The sequence below is a fragment of the Metopolophium dirhodum genome, chromosome 1 (genome assembly GCF_019925205.1).
Source record: "Metopolophium dirhodum isolate CAU chromosome 1, ASM1992520v1, whole genome shotgun sequence".
In the NCBI taxonomy this organism is placed as follows: domain Eukaryota; kingdom Metazoa; phylum Arthropoda; class Insecta; order Hemiptera; family Aphididae; genus Metopolophium; species Metopolophium dirhodum.
Genome location: NC_083560.1, coordinates 4,238,705 through 4,258,408, shown reverse-complemented (window position 1 = coordinate 4,258,408; position 19,704 = coordinate 4,238,705). Strand labels below are relative to the sequence as shown.

Sequence of the window (19,704 nt, the reverse complement as noted above, 5' to 3'; positions counted from 1 at the left end):
TAGATTTATTGCGTCGCCACTTTCCGACACACGATCGGCTAAAAATATGGACGATACGTTTTCCTGACCCGCGGATCTACGAAAAAACGGTCCCCTGGCCTGGTCTGACGCATATTACTATGTTCCCGAAAACCGTGTACACTTTTGAACTATGATCGACATATAGAGAATTTTCCTGGCTTTCCAAATATATAGGTTTGATGCGTCGCCACCTTCCGGAACACGGTCGGAAAAATGATAAACGATACGTTTTCCTGTACCACGGCTCTACAAAAAAACGGTCCCCTGGCCTGGTCTGAGGCATATTACTATGTACACGAAAGCCGTTTACACTTTTTAACTATGATTGACTTATAGAGAAAATATTTCGCTTTCCAAATATATAGGTTTAATGAGTCGCCACCTTCCGGAACACGGTCGGAAAAATTATAAATGGCACGTTTGCCTTATCCGCAGATCTACGAAAAAATGGTCCCCTGGCCTGGTATGAGGCATATTACTATGTACCCGAAAGCCGTGTACACTTTTGAACTATGATCGACTTATAGAGAATTTTCCTGGCTTTCTAAATATAGAGATTTAGTGCGTCGCCACCTTCCGGAACACGGTGGGAAAAATTATAAATGGCAGGTTTGCCTGTACCGCGGCTCTACAAAAAAACGGTCCCCTGGCCTGGTCTGAGGCATATTACTATGTACCCAAAAGCCGTGTACACTTTTTAACTATGATCGACATATAGAGAATTTTCCTGGCTTTCCAAATATATAGGTTTGATGCGTCGCCACATTCCGGAACACGGTCGGAAAAATTATTAATAACACGTTTGACTGTACCGCGGCTTTACAAAAAAACGGTCCCCTGGCCTGGTCTGACGCATATTACTATACCACCGAAAGCCTTGTACACTATTGAACTATGATCGGCTTATAGAGAAAAAAAAAGGATTTCCAAATATATAGGTTTAATGTGTCGCCACTTTCCGGCACACGATCGGCAAAAAGTATGGACGATACGTTTGCCTGACCCGCGAATCTACGAAAAAACGGTCCCCTGGCCTGGTCTGACGCATATTACTAAAGCCGTGAACACTTTTGAACATGAACGACTTATGGAATATTTTTCTGGCTTTCCAAATATATAGGTTTGATGCGTCGCCACCTTCCGGAACACGGTCGGAAAAATTATAAATGGCAGGTTTGCCTGTACCACAGCTCTACAAAAAAACGGTCCCCTGGCCTGGTCTGAGGCATATTACTATGTACCCGAAAGCCGTGCACACTTTTTAACTATGATCGACTTATAGAGAATTTTCCTGGCTTTCCAAATATATAGGTTTAATGTGTCACCACTTTTTTGCACACGATCGGCAAAAAGTATGGACGATACGTTTGCCTGTACTGCAGCTCTACAAAAAAACGGTCCCCTGGCCTGGTCTGACGCATATTACTATGCCACCGAATGCCTTGTACACTATTGAACTATGATCGGCTTATAGAGAAAAATTCTGCCTTTCCAAATATATAGGTTTAATGTGTCACCACTTTCCAGCACACGATCGGGAAAAAGTATGGACGATACGTTTGCCTTATCCGCGGATCTACGAAGAAACGGTCCCCTGGCCTGGTCTGAGACATATTACTATGTACCCGAAAGCCGTGTACACTTCTGAAGTATGAACGACTTATGGATAATTTTCTTATCTTTCCGAATATATATGTTTAATGTGTCGCCACCTTCCCGAACACGGTCGGAAAAATTATAGAAGGCACGTTTGCATGTACCGCGGCTCTACAAAAAAACGGTCCCCTGGCCTGGTCTGACGCATATTACTATGTACCCGAAAGCCGTGTACACTTTTTAACTATGATCCACTTATGGAGAATTTTTCTAGCTTTCCAAATATATAGGTTTGATGCGTCGCCACCATCCGGAACACCGTCGGAAAAATTTTAAATGGCACGTTTCTTTGTACCGTGGCTCTACAAAAAAACGGTCCCCTGGCCTGGTCTGACGCATATTACTATGCCACCGAAAGCCTTGTACAATATTGAACTATGATCGGCTTATAGAGAAAATATCTGGCTTTCCAAATATATAGGTTTAATGAGTCGCCAATTTCCGGCACACGGTCGGAAAAATTATAAAAGGCACGTTTGCCTGTACCGCGGCTCTACAAAAAAAACGGTCCCCTGGCCTGGTCTGAGGCATATTTTTATGTACCCGAAAGCCGTGTACACTTTTTAACTATGATCGACTTATGGAGAAGTTTTCTGGCGTTCCAAATATATAGGTTTGATGCGTCACCACCTTCCAGAACACGGTCGGAGAAATGATAAACGATACGTTTTCCTGTACCACGGCTCTACAAAAAAACGGTCCCCTGGCCTGGTCTGAGGCATATTACTATGTACCCGAAAGCCGTGAACACTTTTGAACATGAACGACTTATGGAGAATTTTTCTGGCTTTCCAAATATATAGGTTTGATGCGTCGCCACCTTCCGGAACACGGTCGGAAAAATTATAAATGGCACGTTTGCCTTATCCGCAGATCTACGAAAAAATGGTCCCCTGGCCTGGTATGAGGCATATTACTATGTACCCGAATGCCGTGTACACTTTTTAACTATGATCGACATATAGAGAATTTTCCTGGCTTTCCAAATATATAGGTTTGATGCGTCGCCACATTCCGGAACACGGTCGGAAATATTATAAAAAACACGTTTGACTGTACCGCGGCTCTACAAAAAAACGGTACCCTGGTCTGGTCTGACGCATATTACTATGCCACCGAAAGCCTTGTACACTATTGAACTATGATCGGCTTATAGAGAAAAAAAAAGGATTTCCAATTATATAGGTTTAATGAGTCGCCACTTTCCGGCACACGATCGGCAAAAAGTATGGACGATACGTTTGCCTGACCCGCGAATCTACGAAAAAACGGTCCCCTGGCCTGGTCTGACGCATATTACTATGTACCCGAAAGCCGTGTACACTTTTGACCTATGATCGACATATAGAGAATTTTCCTGGCTTTCCAAATATATAGATTTATTGCGTCGCCACTTTCCGGCACACGATCGGCTAAAAATATGGACGATACGTTTTCCTGTTCCGCGGATCTACGAAAAAACGGTCCCCTGGCCTGGTCTGACGCATATTACTATGTACCCGAAAGCCGTTTACACTTTTTAACTATGATCGACTTATAGAGAAAATATTTCGTTTTCCAAATATATAGGTTTAATGAGTCGCCACCTTCCGGAACACGGTCGGAAAAATTATAAATGGCACGTTTGCCTTATCCGCAGATCTACGAAAAAATGGTCCCCTGGCCTGGTATGAGGCATATTACTATGTACCCGAAAGCCGTGTACACTTTTGAACTATGATCGACTTATAGAGAATTTTCCTGGCTTTCTAAATATAGAGATTTAGTGCGTCGCCACCTTCCGGAACACGGTGGGAAAAATTATAAATGGCAGGATTGCCTGTACCGCGGCTCTACAAAAAAACGGTACCCTGGCCTGGTCTGAGGCATATTACTATGTACCCAAAAGCCGTGTACACTTTTTAACTATGATCGACATATAGAGAATTTTCCTGGCTTTCCAAATATATAGGTTTGATGCGTCGCCACATTCCGGAACACGGTCGGAAAAATTATTAATAACACGTTTGACTGTACCGCGGCTTTACAAAAAAACGGTCCGCTGGCCTGGTCTGACGCATTTTACTATACCACCGAAAGCCTTGTACACTATTGAACTATGATCGGCTTATAGAGAAAAAAAAAGGATTTCCAAATATATAGGTTTAATGTGTCGCCACTTTCCGGCACACGATCGGCAAAAAGTATGGACGATACGTTTGCCTGACCCGCGAATCTACGAAAAAAACGGTCCCCTGGCCTGGTCTGACGCATATTACTAAAGCCGTGAACACTTTTGAACATGAACGACTTATGGAATATTTTTCTGGCTTTCCAAATATATAGGTTTGATGCGTCGCCACCTTCCGGAACACGGTCGGAAAAATTATAAATGGCAGGTTTGCCTGTACCACAGCTCTACAAAAAAACGGTCCCCTGGCCTGGTCTGAGGCATATTACTATGTACCCGAAAGCCGTGCACACTTTTTAACTATGATCGACTTATAGAGAATTTTCCTGGCTTTCCAAATATATAGGTTTAATGTGTCACCACTTTTTTGTACACGATCGGCAAAAAGTATGGACGATACGTTTGCCTGTACTGCAGCTCTACAAAAAAACGGTCCCCTGGCCTGGTCTGACGCATATTACTATGCCACCGAATGCCTTGTACACTATTGAACTATGATCGGCTTATAGAGAAAAATTCTGCCTTTCCAAATATATAGGTTTAATGTGTCACCACTTTCCAGCACACGATCGGGAAAAAGTATGGACGATACGTTTGCCTTATCCGCGGATCTACGAAGAAACGGTCCCCTGGCCTGGTCTGAGACATATTACTATGTACCCGAAAGCCGTGAACACTTTTAAACATGAACGACTTATGGAGAATTTTTCTGGCTTTCCAAATATATAGGTTTGATGCGTCGCCACCTTCCGGAACACGGTCGGAAAAATTATAAATGGCACGTTTTCCTTATCCGCAGATCTACGAAAAAACGGTCCCCTGGCCTGGTATGAGGCATATTACTATGTACCCGAAAGCCGTGTACACTTTTTAACTATGATCGACATATAGAGAATTTTCCTGGCTTTCCAAATATATAGTTTTGATGCGTCGCCACATTCCGGAACACGGTCGGAAAAATTATAAATAACACTTTTGACTGTACCGCGGCTCTACAAAAAAACGGTCCCCTGGCCTGGTCTGACGCATATTACTTAAGCCGTGTACACTTCTGAAGTATGAACGACTTAGGGATAATTTTCTTATCTTTCCGAATATATATGTTTAATGTGTCGCCACCTTTCAGAACACGGTCGGAAAAATTATAGAAGGCACGTTCGCATGTACCGTGGCTCCACAAAAAAACGGTCCCCTGGCCTGGTCTGACGCATATTACTATGTACCCGAAAGCCGTGCACACTTTTGAACTATGATCGACATATAGAGAATTTTCCTGGCTTTCCAAATATATAGGTTTGATGCGTCGCCACCTTCCGGAACACGGTCGGAAAAATTATAAAAGGCACATTTGCCTGTACCGCGGCTCTACAAAAAAACGGTCCCCTGGCCTGGTCTGACGCATATTACTATGCCACCGAAAGCCTTGTACACTATTGAACTATGATCGGCTTATAGAGAAAAATTCTGCCTTTCCAAATATATAGGTTTAATGCGTCGCTACCTTCCGGAACACGGTCGGAAAAATGATAAACGATACGTTTTCCTGTACCACGGCTCTACAAAAAAACGGTCCCCTGGCCTGGTCTGACGCATATTACTATGTACCCGAAAGCCGTGTACACTTTTTAACTATGATCCACTTATGGAGAATTTTTCTAGCTTTCCAAATATATAGGTTTGATGCGTCGCCACCTTCCGGAACACGGTCGGAAAAATTCAAAAAGGCACATTTGCCTGTACCGCGGCTCTACAAAAAAACGGTCCCCTGGCCTGGTCTGACGCATATTACTATGTACCCGAAAGCCGTGTACACTTTTGAACTATGATCGACATATAGAGAATTTTCCTGGCTTTCCAAATATATAGATTTATTGCGTCGCCACTTTCCGACACACGATCGGCTAAAAATATGGACGATACGTTTTCCTGACCCGCGGATCTACGAAAAAACGGTCCCCTGGCCTGGTCTGACGCATATTACTATGTACCCGAAAACCGTGTACACTTTTGAACTATGATCGACATATAGAGAATTTTCCTGGCTTTCCAAATATATAGGTTTGATGCGTCGCCACCTTCCGGAACACGGTCGGAAAAATGATAAACGATACGTTTTCCTGTACCACGGCTCTACAAAAAAACGGTCCCCTGGCCTGGTCTGAGGCATATTACTATGTACACGAAAGCCGTTTACACTTTTTAACTATGATTGACTTATAGAGAAAATATTTCGCTTTCCAAATATATAGGTTTAATGAGTCGCCACCTTCCGGAACACGGTCGGAAAAATTATAAAAGGCACTTTTGCCTGTACCGCGGCTCTACAAAAAAAACGGTACCCTGGCCCGGTCTGAGGCATATTACTATGTACCCGAAAACCGTGTACACTTTTGAACTATGATCGACATATAGAGAATTTTCCTGGCTTTCCAAATATATAGATTTAATGCGTCGCCACTTTCCGGCACACGATGGCTAAAAGTATGGACGATACGTTTCCCTGTACCGCGGCTCTACAAAAAATTGGTCCCCTGGCCTGGTCCGAGGTATGTTACTATGTACCCGAAAGCTGTGAACACTTTTGAACATGAACGACTTATGGAGAATTTTTCTGGCTTTCCAAATATATAGGTTTGATGCGTCGCCACCTTCCGGAACACGGTCGGAAAAATTATAAATGGCACGTTTGCCTGTACCGCGGCTCTACAAAAAAACGGTCCCCTGGCCTGGTCTGACGCATATTACTATGTACCCGAAAGCCGTGTACACTTTTTAACTACGATCGACTTATGGAGAATTTTTCTGGTTTTCCAAATATATAGGTTTGATGCGTCACCACCTTCCGGAACACGGTCGGAAAAATTATAAATGACACGTTTTCCTTATCCGCAGATCTACGAAATAACGGTCCCCTGGCCTGGTATGCCTCATATTACTATGTACCCGAAAGCCGTGTACACTTTTGAACTATGATCGACTTATAGAGAATTTTCCTGGCTTTCTAAATATAGAGATTTAGTGCGTCGCCACCTTCCGGAACACGGTGGGAAAAATTATAAATGGCAGGTTTGCCTGTACCACGGCTCTACAAAAAAACGGTCCCCTGGCCTGGTCTGAGGCATATTACTATGTACCCGAAAGCCGGGTACACTTTTTAACTATGATCGACATATAGAGAATTTTCCTGGCTTTCCAAATATATAGTTTTGATGCGTCGCCACATTCCGGAAAACGGTCGGAAAAATTATAAATAACACGTTTGACTGTACCGCGGCTCTACAAAAAAACGGTCCCCTGGCCTGGTCTGACGCATATTACTATGCCACCGAAAGCCTTGTACACTATTGAACTATGATCGGCTTAAGCCGTGGTTTCCTACAACCACGCATCCGTGATTGCGTGGTGCGCGATGCGCTATTGCGCGATCAAACTTGCGTGATGCGTGATGCGTGTTGCGTGATGATGTTTTGCTACACAGTGCGTGATTATGAGTGCGTGATGAAAATATTTGTCAGTTGGTGTCCAGTTCTTCGCCAAAATGGACGTGTTGTCGCTTTATAATATTTTAGAAGACGAAGCTGACGAAGAACTGTTGCTACTTGCAAATTATTTCAGGGATGAAGAGGACGAAATGTTTATTGAACGAAGTAGAGAAGGATGTTATAATATTTTAGTTGAAAGACGCCTTATAGATAACGAAATTAGATTTCGTGCATATTTTAGGGTATCACTTGAACTATTCAATTATATATTAGATTATATTAAAGATGATATAAAAAGACGTCCAAGTAACAGAGTTAAAAGACCAATATCACCGGAGGAAAAACTCGCTCTCACTCTAAGGTAAGTTAATTATGATATTATAATTATTGAATATTCAGTAATTGAGATTTAAAAAAAAATAGAATATATCATGTTAGTTTTTAACAAACAAGTACATAATTTAATTTATTTAAATATTATTATGATTTGAAAAAAAGTTATTGTTGCAGGAGACATATTACATAAATACTAAAAATGGTTTAAATAACAATATAATAACATGTTGAAATATAGGTACATCATATTATAACACCGGTATTTCATTTTAATTAAAAACAAGATTAACATTTAACAAGATGTATACATACATTTTAATTATTTAAGTATAGTAACATTTACTAAAATGTTACAAAAAAATTGCCATCCATATATCTGAAATTGTAGATATTTTGTTATAAACAAACTACACGTTTTACCTTAAATACAAAAAAAAAATAAAGAATACAAATATTTCTTAAAATAAAATAAAAACATAACAACCCTTTTAAAATGTGTTTGCAAAATAAAACAAAATATAAAAATAATAACACCTAGTTTTAACAAAATATGTAAAAAAAAATTAATAATCATTATTATAATATTGTAAAAAAGCATAACTGGAGTTTGCAGCTGTGGTAGGGCATGAAACACTGCTTGTTGCAGAAGTTGCAGAACTCGAAGAATCTTCTTCGACAAATATTGTCGGAACTATTTGTTTTGATGGAATAGGCGATACCGGTACAATTGGTTCTACGGAAGTTGTATTCGAAGCCTTTTCCTTTATTGCGCGTAATTCCAATTCGGAAATAATATTAAAAACCCTAGTTTTTGCTTCTACGGCCAATTCTGGGGGAAATGTTGCCACTGTCGAAGCCATGCTTTTAAAAAAAATTTGAATTGGATCATTACATAATTCGCCTAGTCTCATCTCTTTTAACGCCGCCAAACGCTCCTCTCGCCCTTTCTTAATTTCCTCAATTATCTTATCCTTTGTTCCAATTTTTTTTGGTTTTTCATACGGTTTTCGAAATCTGTCTGTCAAACTATCACGTATTTCATTTTCCAGTGGTTGATCGACTATCGAATTATCTGTTTCTAATGAAACTTGACCAGAATTATTAGAAAAATAATTTTCTTCTGACTCCGCAGTTTGATTAAAACTTTCATTTTCCATAACCTCTGAATAGTTTAAGTTTTCATTGTAGGCAATGTTCGACTTAGTTCTAGAAATAATTTTATAAATCATAAGATGTTTGAATTTTAAGCAGTAATATAAAAAAAGGTGGATAAGTGGATGTCGCTCTGCTGTACAGTAGGTTACAAGTGGGTCACTGTAATGGATGGTGTTAAATTTGAATTCAATGATATAATATCATTGTATAAGAAAAACGATTCTGAGCGAAAACGGTCAGTCAGCCTATGATTTTCCCAAGTATATTTGATGATATTATTGTGAATAAAGTAATTTAATTATAACCTATTTACGTGGAGCCTTGTTTTAAATTTTCAATCCTTAGCCATAAAAGTTAAAAATTTATAAATTTTTAACCACAAAATAATTAATAAATTATAAATTTCATAAATGTTGTCAACATTTGAACTTTAAATGCTTATAAAAAAAAATTGTGCCTATGTATTTTTAATATTTTTCAAATGCTATTAGAACGATATATCAGGAGCCTTATATTCAATTTTCACGCTTTTTTACCCAACAAATAAAAATTTATTGATATTTATAGAAAAAAAAACTAAAAAAATTGAAAACTGACAATGTCCGTAAACAGCTCAAAAAGAGTCAAAATATTTTCAAAATGTTATGGTGTATAGAAAATGCTAATATAAACATTCAGTGAAATTTTCAAGTATCTACAGTCATTCGTTTTTTAATTACAATAAAATAAGAAAATTGTTACATGAGAAATCGAGTAAATATCAAATGTTGTAAAAATATAAATTTCAGACGCTCATAAAAATTTAATTTAAGTTTCTTGTAGACATTTTTTGTTCTTATATTACATTTTCAAATCTTATATTTAAAAAGAAAAATTTTTATGAATTCTCAACTCAAAATAATTTGCTATTTTTCGTGATTTTTCCGTATTTTGTCAAAATTTGAACTTTAAATGCTTATAAATAAAAACTGTGACTAAGGATTTTTAATTTTTTTCATCTGCCTTTGAAACAATAACCTAGGAGCCTTCTATTAAATTTTCAAGCTTTTTTACTCAACAGATAAATTTTTATTGATATTTATAGAAAAAAAAACTAAAAAAATTGAAAACTGACAATGGCCGTAAACAGCTCAAAAAGAGTCAAAATATTTTGTAAATTTTATGGTGTATAGAAAATGCTAATATAAACATTTAGTCAAAATTTCATGTCCCTACGGTCATTTGTTTTAGAGTTACACCAAAAACCAAAATCGATTTTCTCGAAAACAGATTTTGCGTAAAAATTCCCGTTTTTCCTTAATTTTTCTTTTGTTTTTGACGTCGCTTGTGAAAACTACTGGGAAATTTTTACTTTTGACCCCCCAAAGTACCAACTAGATTCACTTTCCTATCAGAAAAGTTACTATTGAAGAAAATCCAAGCACTTTTACTGTCCTAAAAGGTGATGACAGACACAAAAATAAAAAAATAAAAAAAAAAAACACACATCATTGTAGAATCAATACATTCATTGCTTCGCTCAGAATCTAAAACACACATCATTGTAAAATCAATACATTCATCGCTTCGCTCAGAATCTAAAACTGGTCGGGGTGGTAGCATTTTTGCATTTTGGGTGGATGTTTAAGATTCTCAGTGAAACGAAGAAGTTATTGGATCTACAATGGTGTGTGTTTTTTTTTCATATCTCGATATACACTTACTAGTATATATTTAAATTTTAAACTCATAATTTTCATCATTAATATTATGTAAGTTCTAAAATTAATTTGTGTTATTTAATAAAAAATAATCGAATTCAGAAATTATTGAAATATTCTTGTGGTAATTCTGAATTATTTTAAAGTAATACCATTTTATGTATTTGTTTAAATATTAATAAAAATAAAAAAGATACAAAAATATGGATAAAAGGTAAAAATTAATAGACTTTACTACTCGTTGTAGTATTTACTATTTAGTTAAAAAAATAAAATATTTTTATACTACAACAATTAATCTCAAAATAAAATGTTATCTCCGAATTTTATGAAATGTTGATTAAAAATTTAAATACATTTATAATATATATACATATACGTATAAAGTAGCTTAATAATAATAATGGTTTTTACCTTCTTTCATCTTCAATGTTGTTTAAGAAACTTAATGCATCATCGTTATACTTTGATTTTGTCGGAGCTGCTGAACCAGTACCTAATTTACGTTTTTTCATATTTTTTTTTGTACGAATCTCTTACTGTACGCCAACGTGTTTTGCAGTCGTTTACTAAAAATAATTTAAATGTATTTACATTTTACAGATTTTTAGCAACCGGAGAGAGTTACAGATCTCTTTCATTTCAGTTCAGAATATCGCACAGCTGGATAAGTACCATTATAAAGGAAGTACTTGTAGCTATTTGTAACCGATTGAAAAACATAACAATGCCAGAACCTACCGAACATAGTTTAAAAAAAGTATCCAATGATTTCTATGAAATGTGGAATTTTCCGAATTGCTGCGGTGCTATTGACGGGAAACACATAAGGATCGTTTGCCCTGATAGCTCTGGATCACTGTATTTTAATTTTAAATCATTTTTTTCCGTTGTTCTATTGGCTTTATGTGATGCGAATAACAAGTTTCTAGTGGTCGACATAGGGTCATATGGAAAAGAAGGAGATGCAGGAATTTTCCCTAAATCAAATTTGGGAAAATTGATTTCAACCGGAAAATTTAAATTTCCAGACCCAGAGTGCTTACCAAATACTGATATAGTCGTGCCTCATGTATTTGTTGGTGATGAAGCGTTTAAATTAACGGAAACAATGATGAGGCCCTATCCTCGAAATCAATCGAAAACAGATCAAACGAAAGCCATTTTTAATTATCGTTTAAGTCGAGCGCGAAGAACAACGGAAAATACGTTTGGAATTATGTGTCAAAATTTTCGAGTATTTTTTACTCCAATTAATATTCTTCCTGAGACAGTAGACAACTTAATAATGGCATCGTGTATTATCCATAATCTATTACGAGATGAACGAATGGTGTGTCCTACAGATTCAACAGAAAAAGATCCCATAACGGACGTACAAACGAACATGATACAATTAAGTGCAATAGGGGGAAATGCAACACATGAAGCTTTTCGAGTCAGGGAAACTTTTAAAGATTATTTTAATAGCAGGATAGGATCAGTGAGCTGGCAGCAAAAACACGTCACACGAACTAATTGAAATAATATTATTGTATACATTGGGCTATTTTTAAAAGTATTTTCTATAATTTCAATTTTGTTTTGTTTTATTTTATTTGGTAATTTTAGAATAAAGTAGAATAAATATTTATTTTTTCTTGTATTCTCTTATAATATTATTTAATTTAAAAATAAACTCCATATTTTCCTTATATTATTTAAAAATGCATTATTTGATTGTGCACTACGCCTCACTAAAAACCCAAGAGTCGCCATATAATATAAATAATATGAAATTCCGAATCTAAATTTGATACAATCATAATAATAAATATTTAAAGAGTTTAATTATATTGGCTATTAATTATTTTAATAATCTTTATCCAATAATACATACCATTTTTTCCTACGAAGTGTGAAATTTCTTTCCAGGCGTTCTCTTTGACTGAATTATCCTTGTAATTTTTGTCGCTTAATTTGTACAAAACAGGAAAATTTCGGGACACATTCAATAAGCTTTTCGTCGTCTATGGAGTTAAATGATTTTGACTCCATACTTTTTTTGAAAACTAATGAATGATCTAAAATATTTATTGAATTTGGCAATGATTTGCACTTTGTCAATGAATAAGCATGTTTTTAAATGAAATGTATGGAATTGATACTTACCTACTAATTTATAATTTGAGTAATATATGCAGTTATTATAAGCAATAAATATTTAAATACAATTTATATTATATAATAAATAATAATAAATATATTATAATATTATAGAAGGGTATAAAATATTTTCGTCCTCCGCTGCGTGACACGCAAATGTTGCTCTACTAGCGACTGTTGCGCGATTGACGTGCGTGAATCGACAATCGCGCGCGTGAATATTCACGTGCGTGAATTATTGATAAACACAAATATGGTTTTTCATGGTTTCAACTTTTGCGCGATCACGCATCACGCATCGCGCACCACGCAATCACGGATGCGTGGTTGTAGGAAACCACGGCTTTATAGAGAAAAAAAAAGGATTTCCAAATATATAGGTTTAATGAGTCGCCACTTTCTGGCACACGATCGGCAAAAAGTATGGACGATACGTTTGCCTGACCCGCGAATCTACGAAAAAACGGTCCCCTGGCCTGGTCTGACGCATATTACTTAAGCCGTGTACACTTCTGAAGTATGAACGACTTATGGATAATTTTCTTATCTTTCCGAATATATATGTTTAATGTGTCGCCACCTTTCAGAACACGGTCGGAAAAATTATAGAAGGCACGTTTGCATGTACCGCGGCTCTACAAAAAAACGGTCCCCTGGCCTGGTCTGACGCATATTACTATGTACCCGAAAGCCGTGTACACTTTTGAACTTTGATCGACATATAGAGAATTTTCCTGGCTTTCCAAATATATAGATTTATTGCGTCGCCACTTTCCGGCACACGATCGGCTAAAAATATGGACGATATGTTTTCCTGACCCGCGGATCTACGAAAAAACGGTCCCCTGGCCTGGTCTGACGCATATTACTATGTACCTTAAAGCCGTGTACACTTTTTAACTATGATCGACTTATAGAGAATTTTCCTGGCTTTCCAAATATATAGGTTTGATGCGTCGCCACCTTCCGGAACACGGTCGGAAAAATTATAAAAGGCACATTTGCCTGTACCGCGGCTCTACAAAAAAAACGGTACCCTGGCCTGGTCTGAGGCATATTACTATGTACCCGAAAACCGTGTACACTTTTGAACTATGATCGACATATAGAGAATTTTCCTGGCTTTCCAAATATATAGATTTATTGCGTCGCCACTTTCCGACACACGATCGGCTAAAAATATGGACGATACGTTTTCCTGACCCGCGGATCTACGAAAAAACGGTCCCCTGGCCTGGTCTGACGCATATTACTATGTACCCGAAAACCGTGTACACTTTTGAACTATGATCGACATATAGAGAATTTTCCTGGCTTTCCAAATATATAGGTTTGATGCGTCGCCACCTTCCGGAACACGGTCGGAAAAATGATAAACGATACGTTTTCCTGTACCACGGCTCTACAAAAAAACGGTCCCCTGGCCTGGTCTGAGGCATATTACTATGTACACGAAAGCCGTTTACACTTTTTAACTATGATTGACTTATAGAGAAAATATTTCGCTTTCCAAATATATAGGTTTAATGAGTCGCCACCTTCCGGAACACGGTCGGAAAAATTATAAAAGGCACTTTTGCCTGTACCGCGGCTCTACAAAAAAACGGTACCCTGGCCCGGTCTGAGGCATATTACTATGTACCCGAAAACCGTGTACACTTTTGAACTATGATCGACATATAGAGAATTTTCCTGGCTTTCCAAATATATAGATTTAATGCGTCGCCACTTTCCGGCACACGATGGCTAAAAGTATGGACGATACGTTTCCCTGTACCGCGGCTCTACAAAAAATTGGTCCCCTGGCCTGGTCCGAGGTATGTTACTATGTACCCGAAAGCTGTGAACACTTTTGAACATGAACGACTTATGGAGAATTTTTCTGGCTTTCCAAATATATAGGTTTGATGCGTCGCCACCTTCCGGAACACGGTCGGAAAAATTATAAATGGCACGTTTGCCTGTACCGCGGCTCTACAAAAAAACGGTCCCCTGGCCTGGTCTGACGCATATTACTATGTACCCGAAAGCCGTGTACACTTTTTAACTACGATCGACTTATGGAGAATTTTTCTGGTTTTCCAAATATATAGGTTTGATGCGTCACCACCTTCCGGAACACGGTCGGAAAAATTATAAATGACACGTTTTCCTTATCCGCAGATCTACGAAATAACGGTCCCCTGGCCTGGTATGCCTCATATTACTATGTACCCGAAAGCCGTGTACACTTTTGAACTATGATCGACTTATAGAGAATTTTCCTGGCTTTCTAAATATAGAGATTTAGTGCGTCGCCACCTTCCGGAACACGGTGGGAAAAATTATAAATGGCAGGTTTGCCTGTACCACGGCTCTACAAAAAAACGGTCCCCTGGCCTGGTCTGAGGCATATTACTATGTACCCGAAAGCCGGGTACACTTTTTAACTATGATCGACATATAGAGAATTTTCCTGGCTTTCCAAATATATAGTTTTGATGCGTCGCCACATTCCGGAAAACGGTCGGAAAAATTATAAATAACACGTTTGACTGTACCGCGGCTCTACAAAAAAACGGTCCCCTGGCCTGGTCTGACGCATATTACTATGCCACCGAAAGCCTTGTACACTATTGAACTATGATCGGCTTATAGAGAAAAAAAAAGGATTTCCAAATATATAGGTTTAATGAGTCGCCACTTTCTGGCACACGATCGGCAAAAAGTATGGACGATACGTTTGCCTGACCCGCGAATCTACGAAAAAACGGTCCCCTGGCCTGGTCTGACGCATATTACTTAAGCCGTGTACACTTCTGAAGTATGAACGACTTATGGATAATTTTCTTATCTTTCCGAATATATATGTTTAATGTGTCGCCACCTTTCAGAACACGGTCGGAAAAATTATAGAAGGCACGTTTGCATGTACCGCGGCTCTACAAAAAAACGGTCCCCTGGCCTGGTCTGACGCATATTACTATGTACCCGAAAGCCGTGTACACTTTTGAACTTTGATCGACATATAGAGAATTTTCCTGGCTTTCCAAATATATAGATTTATTGCGTCGCCACTTTCCGGCACACGATCGGCTAAAAATATGGACGATATGTTTTCCTGACCCGCGGATCTACGAAAAAAACGGTCCCCTGGCCTGGTCTGACGCATATTACTATGTACCTTAAAGCCGTGTACACTTTTTAACTATGATCGACTTATAGAGAATTTTCCTGGCTTTCCAAATATATAGGTTTGATGCGTCGCCACCTTCCGGAACACGGTCGGAAAAATTATAAAAGGCACATTTGCCTGTACCGCGGCTCTACAAAAAAAACGGTACCCTGGCCTGGTCTGAGGCATATTACTATGTACCCGAAAACCGTGTACACTTTTGAACTATGATCGACATATAGAGAATTTTCCTGGCTTTCCAAATATATAGGTTTGATGCGTCGCCACCTTCCGGAACACGGTCGGAAAAATGATAAACGATACGTTTTCCTGTACCACGGCTCTACAAAAAAAACGGTCCCCTGGCCTGGTCTGAGGCATATTACTATGTACACGAAAGCCGTTTACACTTTTTAACTATGATTGACTTATAGAGAAAATATTTCGCTTTCCAAATATATAGGTTTAATGAGTCGCCACCTTCCGGAACACGGTCGGAAAAATTATAAAAGGCACTTTTGCCTGTACCGCGGCTCTACAAAAAAAACGGTACCCTGGCCCGGTCTGAGGCATATTACTATGTACCCGAAAACCGTGTACACTTTTGAACTATGATCGACATATAGAGAATTTTCCTGGCTTTCCAAATATATAGATTTAATGCGTCGCCACTTTCCGGCACACGATGGCTAAAAGTATGGACGATACGTTTCCCTGTACCGCGGCTCTACAAAAAATTGGTCCCCTGGCCTGGTCCGAGGTATGTTACTATGTACCCGAAAGCTGTGAACACTTTTGAACATGAACGACTTATGGAGAATTTTTCTGGCTTTCCAAATATATAGGTTTGATGCGTCGCCACCTTCCGGAACACGGTCGGAAAAATTATAAATGGCACGTTTGCCTGTACCGCGGCTCTACAAAAAAACGGTCCCCTGGCCTGGTCTGACGCATATTACTATGTACCCGAAAGCCGTGTACACTTTTTAACTACGATCGACTTATGGAGAATTTTTCTGGTTTTCCAAATATATAGGTTTGATGCGTCACCACCTTCCGGAACACGGTCGGAAAAATTATAAATGACACGTTTTCCTTATCCGCAGATCTACGAAATAACGGTCCCCTGGCCTGGTATGCCTCATATTACTATGTACCCGAAAGCCGTGTACACTTTTGAACTATGATCGACTTATAGAGAAAAAAAAAGGATTTCCAAATATATAGGTTTAATGAGTCGCCACTTTCTGGCACACGATCGGCAAAAAGTATGGACGATACGTTTGCCTGACCCGCGAATCTACGAAAAAACGGTCCCCTGGCCTGGTCTGACGCATATTACTTAAGCCGTGTACACTTCTGAAGTATGAACGACTTATGGATAATTTTCTTATCTTTCCGAATATATATGTTTAATGTGTCGCCACCTTTCAGAACACGGTCGGAAAAATTATAGAAGGCACGTTTGCATGTACCGCGGCTCTACAAAAAAACGGTCCCCTGGCCTGGTCTGACGCATATTACTATGTACCCGAAAGCCGTGTACACTTTTGAACTTTGATCGACATATAGAGAATTTTCCTGGCTTTCCAAATATATAGATTTATTGCGTCGCCACTTTCCGGCACACGATCGGCTAAAAATATGGACGATATGTTTTCCTGACCCGCGGATCTACGAAAAAACGGTCCCCTGGCCTGGTCTGACGCATATTACTATGTACCCTTAAAGCCGTGTACACTTTTTAACTATGATCGACTTATAGAGAATTTTCCTGGCTTTCCAAATATATAGGTTTGATGCGTCGCCACCTTCCGGAACACGGTCGGAAAAATTATAAAAGGCACATTTGCCTGTACCGCGGCTCTACAAAAAAACGGTACCCTGGCCTGGTCTGAGGCATATTACTATGTACCCGAAAACCGTGTACACTTTTGAACTATGATCGACATATAGAGAATTTTCCTGGCTTTCCAAATATATAGATTTATTGCGTCGCCACTTTCCGACACACGATCGGCTAAAAATATGGACGATACGTTTTCCTGACCCGCGGATCTACGAAAAAAACGGTCCCCTGGCCTGGTCTGACGCATATTACTATGTACCCGAAAACCGTGTACACTTTTGAACTATGATCGACATATAGAGAATTTTCCTGGCTTTCCAAATATATAGGTTTGATGCGTCGCCACCTTCCGGAACACGGTCGGAAAAATGATAAACGATACGTTTTCCTGTACCACGGCTCTACAAAAAAACGGTCCCCTGGCCTGGTCTGAGGCATATTACTATGTACACGAAAGCCGTTTACACTTTTTAACTATGATTGACTTATAGAGAAAATATTTCGCTTTCCAAATATATAGGTTTAATGAGTCGCCACCTTCCGGAACACGGTCGGAAAAATTATAAAAGGCACTTTTGCCTGTACCGCGGCTCTACAAAAAAACGGTACCCTGGCCCGGTCTGAGGCATATTACTATGTACCCGAAAACCGTGTACACTTTTGAACTATGATCGACATATAGAGAATTTTCCTGGCTTTCCAAATATATAGATTTAATGCGTCGCCACTTTCCGGCACACGATGGCTAAAAGTATGGACGATACGTTTCCCTGTACCGCGGCTCTACAAAAAATTGGTCCCCTGGCCTGGTCCGAGGTATGTTACTATGTACCCGAAAGCTGTGAACACTTTTGAACATGAACGACTTATGGAGAATTTTTCTGGCTTTCCAAATATATAGGTTTGATGCGTCGCCACCTTCCGGAACACGGTCGGAAAAATTATAAATGGCACGTTTGCCTGTACCGCGGCTCTACAAAAAAACGGTCCCCCTGGCCTGGTCTGACGCATATTACTATGTACCCGAAAGCCGTGTACACTTTTTAACTACGATCGACTTATGGAGAATTTTTCTGGTTTTCCAAATATATAGGTTTGATGCGTCACCACCTTCCGGAACACGGTCGGAAAAATTATAAATGACACGTTTTCCTTATCCGCAGATCTACGAAATAACGGTCCCCTGGCCTGGTATGCCTCATATTACTATGTACCCGAAAGCCGTGTACACTTTTGAACTATGATCGACTTATAGAGAATTTTCCTGGCTTTCTAAATATAGAGATTTAGTGCGTCGCCACCTTCCGGAACACGGTGGGAAAAATTATAAATGGCAGGTTTGCCTGTACCGCGGCTCTACAAAAAAACGGTCCCCTGGCCTGGTCTGAGGCATATTACTATGTACCCGAAAGCCGGGTACACTTTTTAACTATGATCGACATATAGAGAATTTTCCTGGCTTTCCAAATATATAGTTTTGATGCGTCGCCACATTCCGGAAAACGGTCGGAAAAATTATAAATAACACGTTTGACTGTACCGCGGCTCTACAAAAAAACGGTCCCCTGGCCTGGTCTGACGCATATTACTATGCCACCGAAAGCCTTGTACACTATTGAACTATGATCGGCTTATAGAGAAAAAAAAAGGATTTCCAAATATATAGGTTTAATGAGTCGCCACTTTCTGGCACACGATCGGCAAAAAGTATGGACGATACGTTTGCCTGACCCGCGAATCTACGAAAAAAACGGTCCCCTGGCCTGGTCTGACGCATATTACTTAAGCCGTGTACACTTCTGAAGTATGAACGACTTATGGATAATTTTCTTATCTTTCCGAATATATATGTTTAATGTGTCGCCACCTTTCAGAACACGGTCGGAAAAATTATAGAAGGCACGTTTGCATGTACCGCGGCTCTACAAAAAAACGGTCCCCTGGCCTGGTCTGACGCATATTACTATGTACCCGAAAGCCGTGTACACTTTTGAACTTTGATCGACATATAGAGAATTTTCCTGGCTTTCCAAATA

At 39.0% G+C, this 19,704-nt stretch overlaps 2 protein-coding genes across 2 annotated transcripts; one reads left to right on the top strand and one right to left on the bottom strand.

Annotated features, from left to right (window-relative positions):
• The first annotated feature begins 7,385 nt into the window (after positions 1-7,385).
• LOC132936817 (uncharacterized) lies at positions 7,386-12,331 on the top strand. Its single transcript, XM_061003630.1, has 2 exons — positions 7,386-7,690; positions 11,124-12,331. The coding sequence occupies exons 1-2, from the start codon at positions 7,386-7,388 to the stop codon at positions 12,040-12,042; spliced, it is 1,224 nt and encodes a 407-aa protein (XP_060859613.1). The 3' UTR covers positions 12,043-12,331.
• LOC132935254 (uncharacterized) lies at positions 8,180-12,454 on the bottom strand. Its single transcript, XM_061001741.1, has 3 exons — positions 12,400-12,454; positions 10,935-11,089; positions 8,180-8,871 (listed from the first exon to the last, which is right to left on the bottom strand). Exons 2-3 carry the CDS (start codon positions 11,033-11,035, stop codon positions 8,229-8,231), a joined length of 744 nt encoding a protein of 247 aa, XP_060857724.1. The 5' UTR covers positions 11,036-11,089; positions 12,400-12,454; the 3' UTR covers positions 8,180-8,228.
• Positions 12,455-19,704: the final 7,250 nt, after the last annotated feature.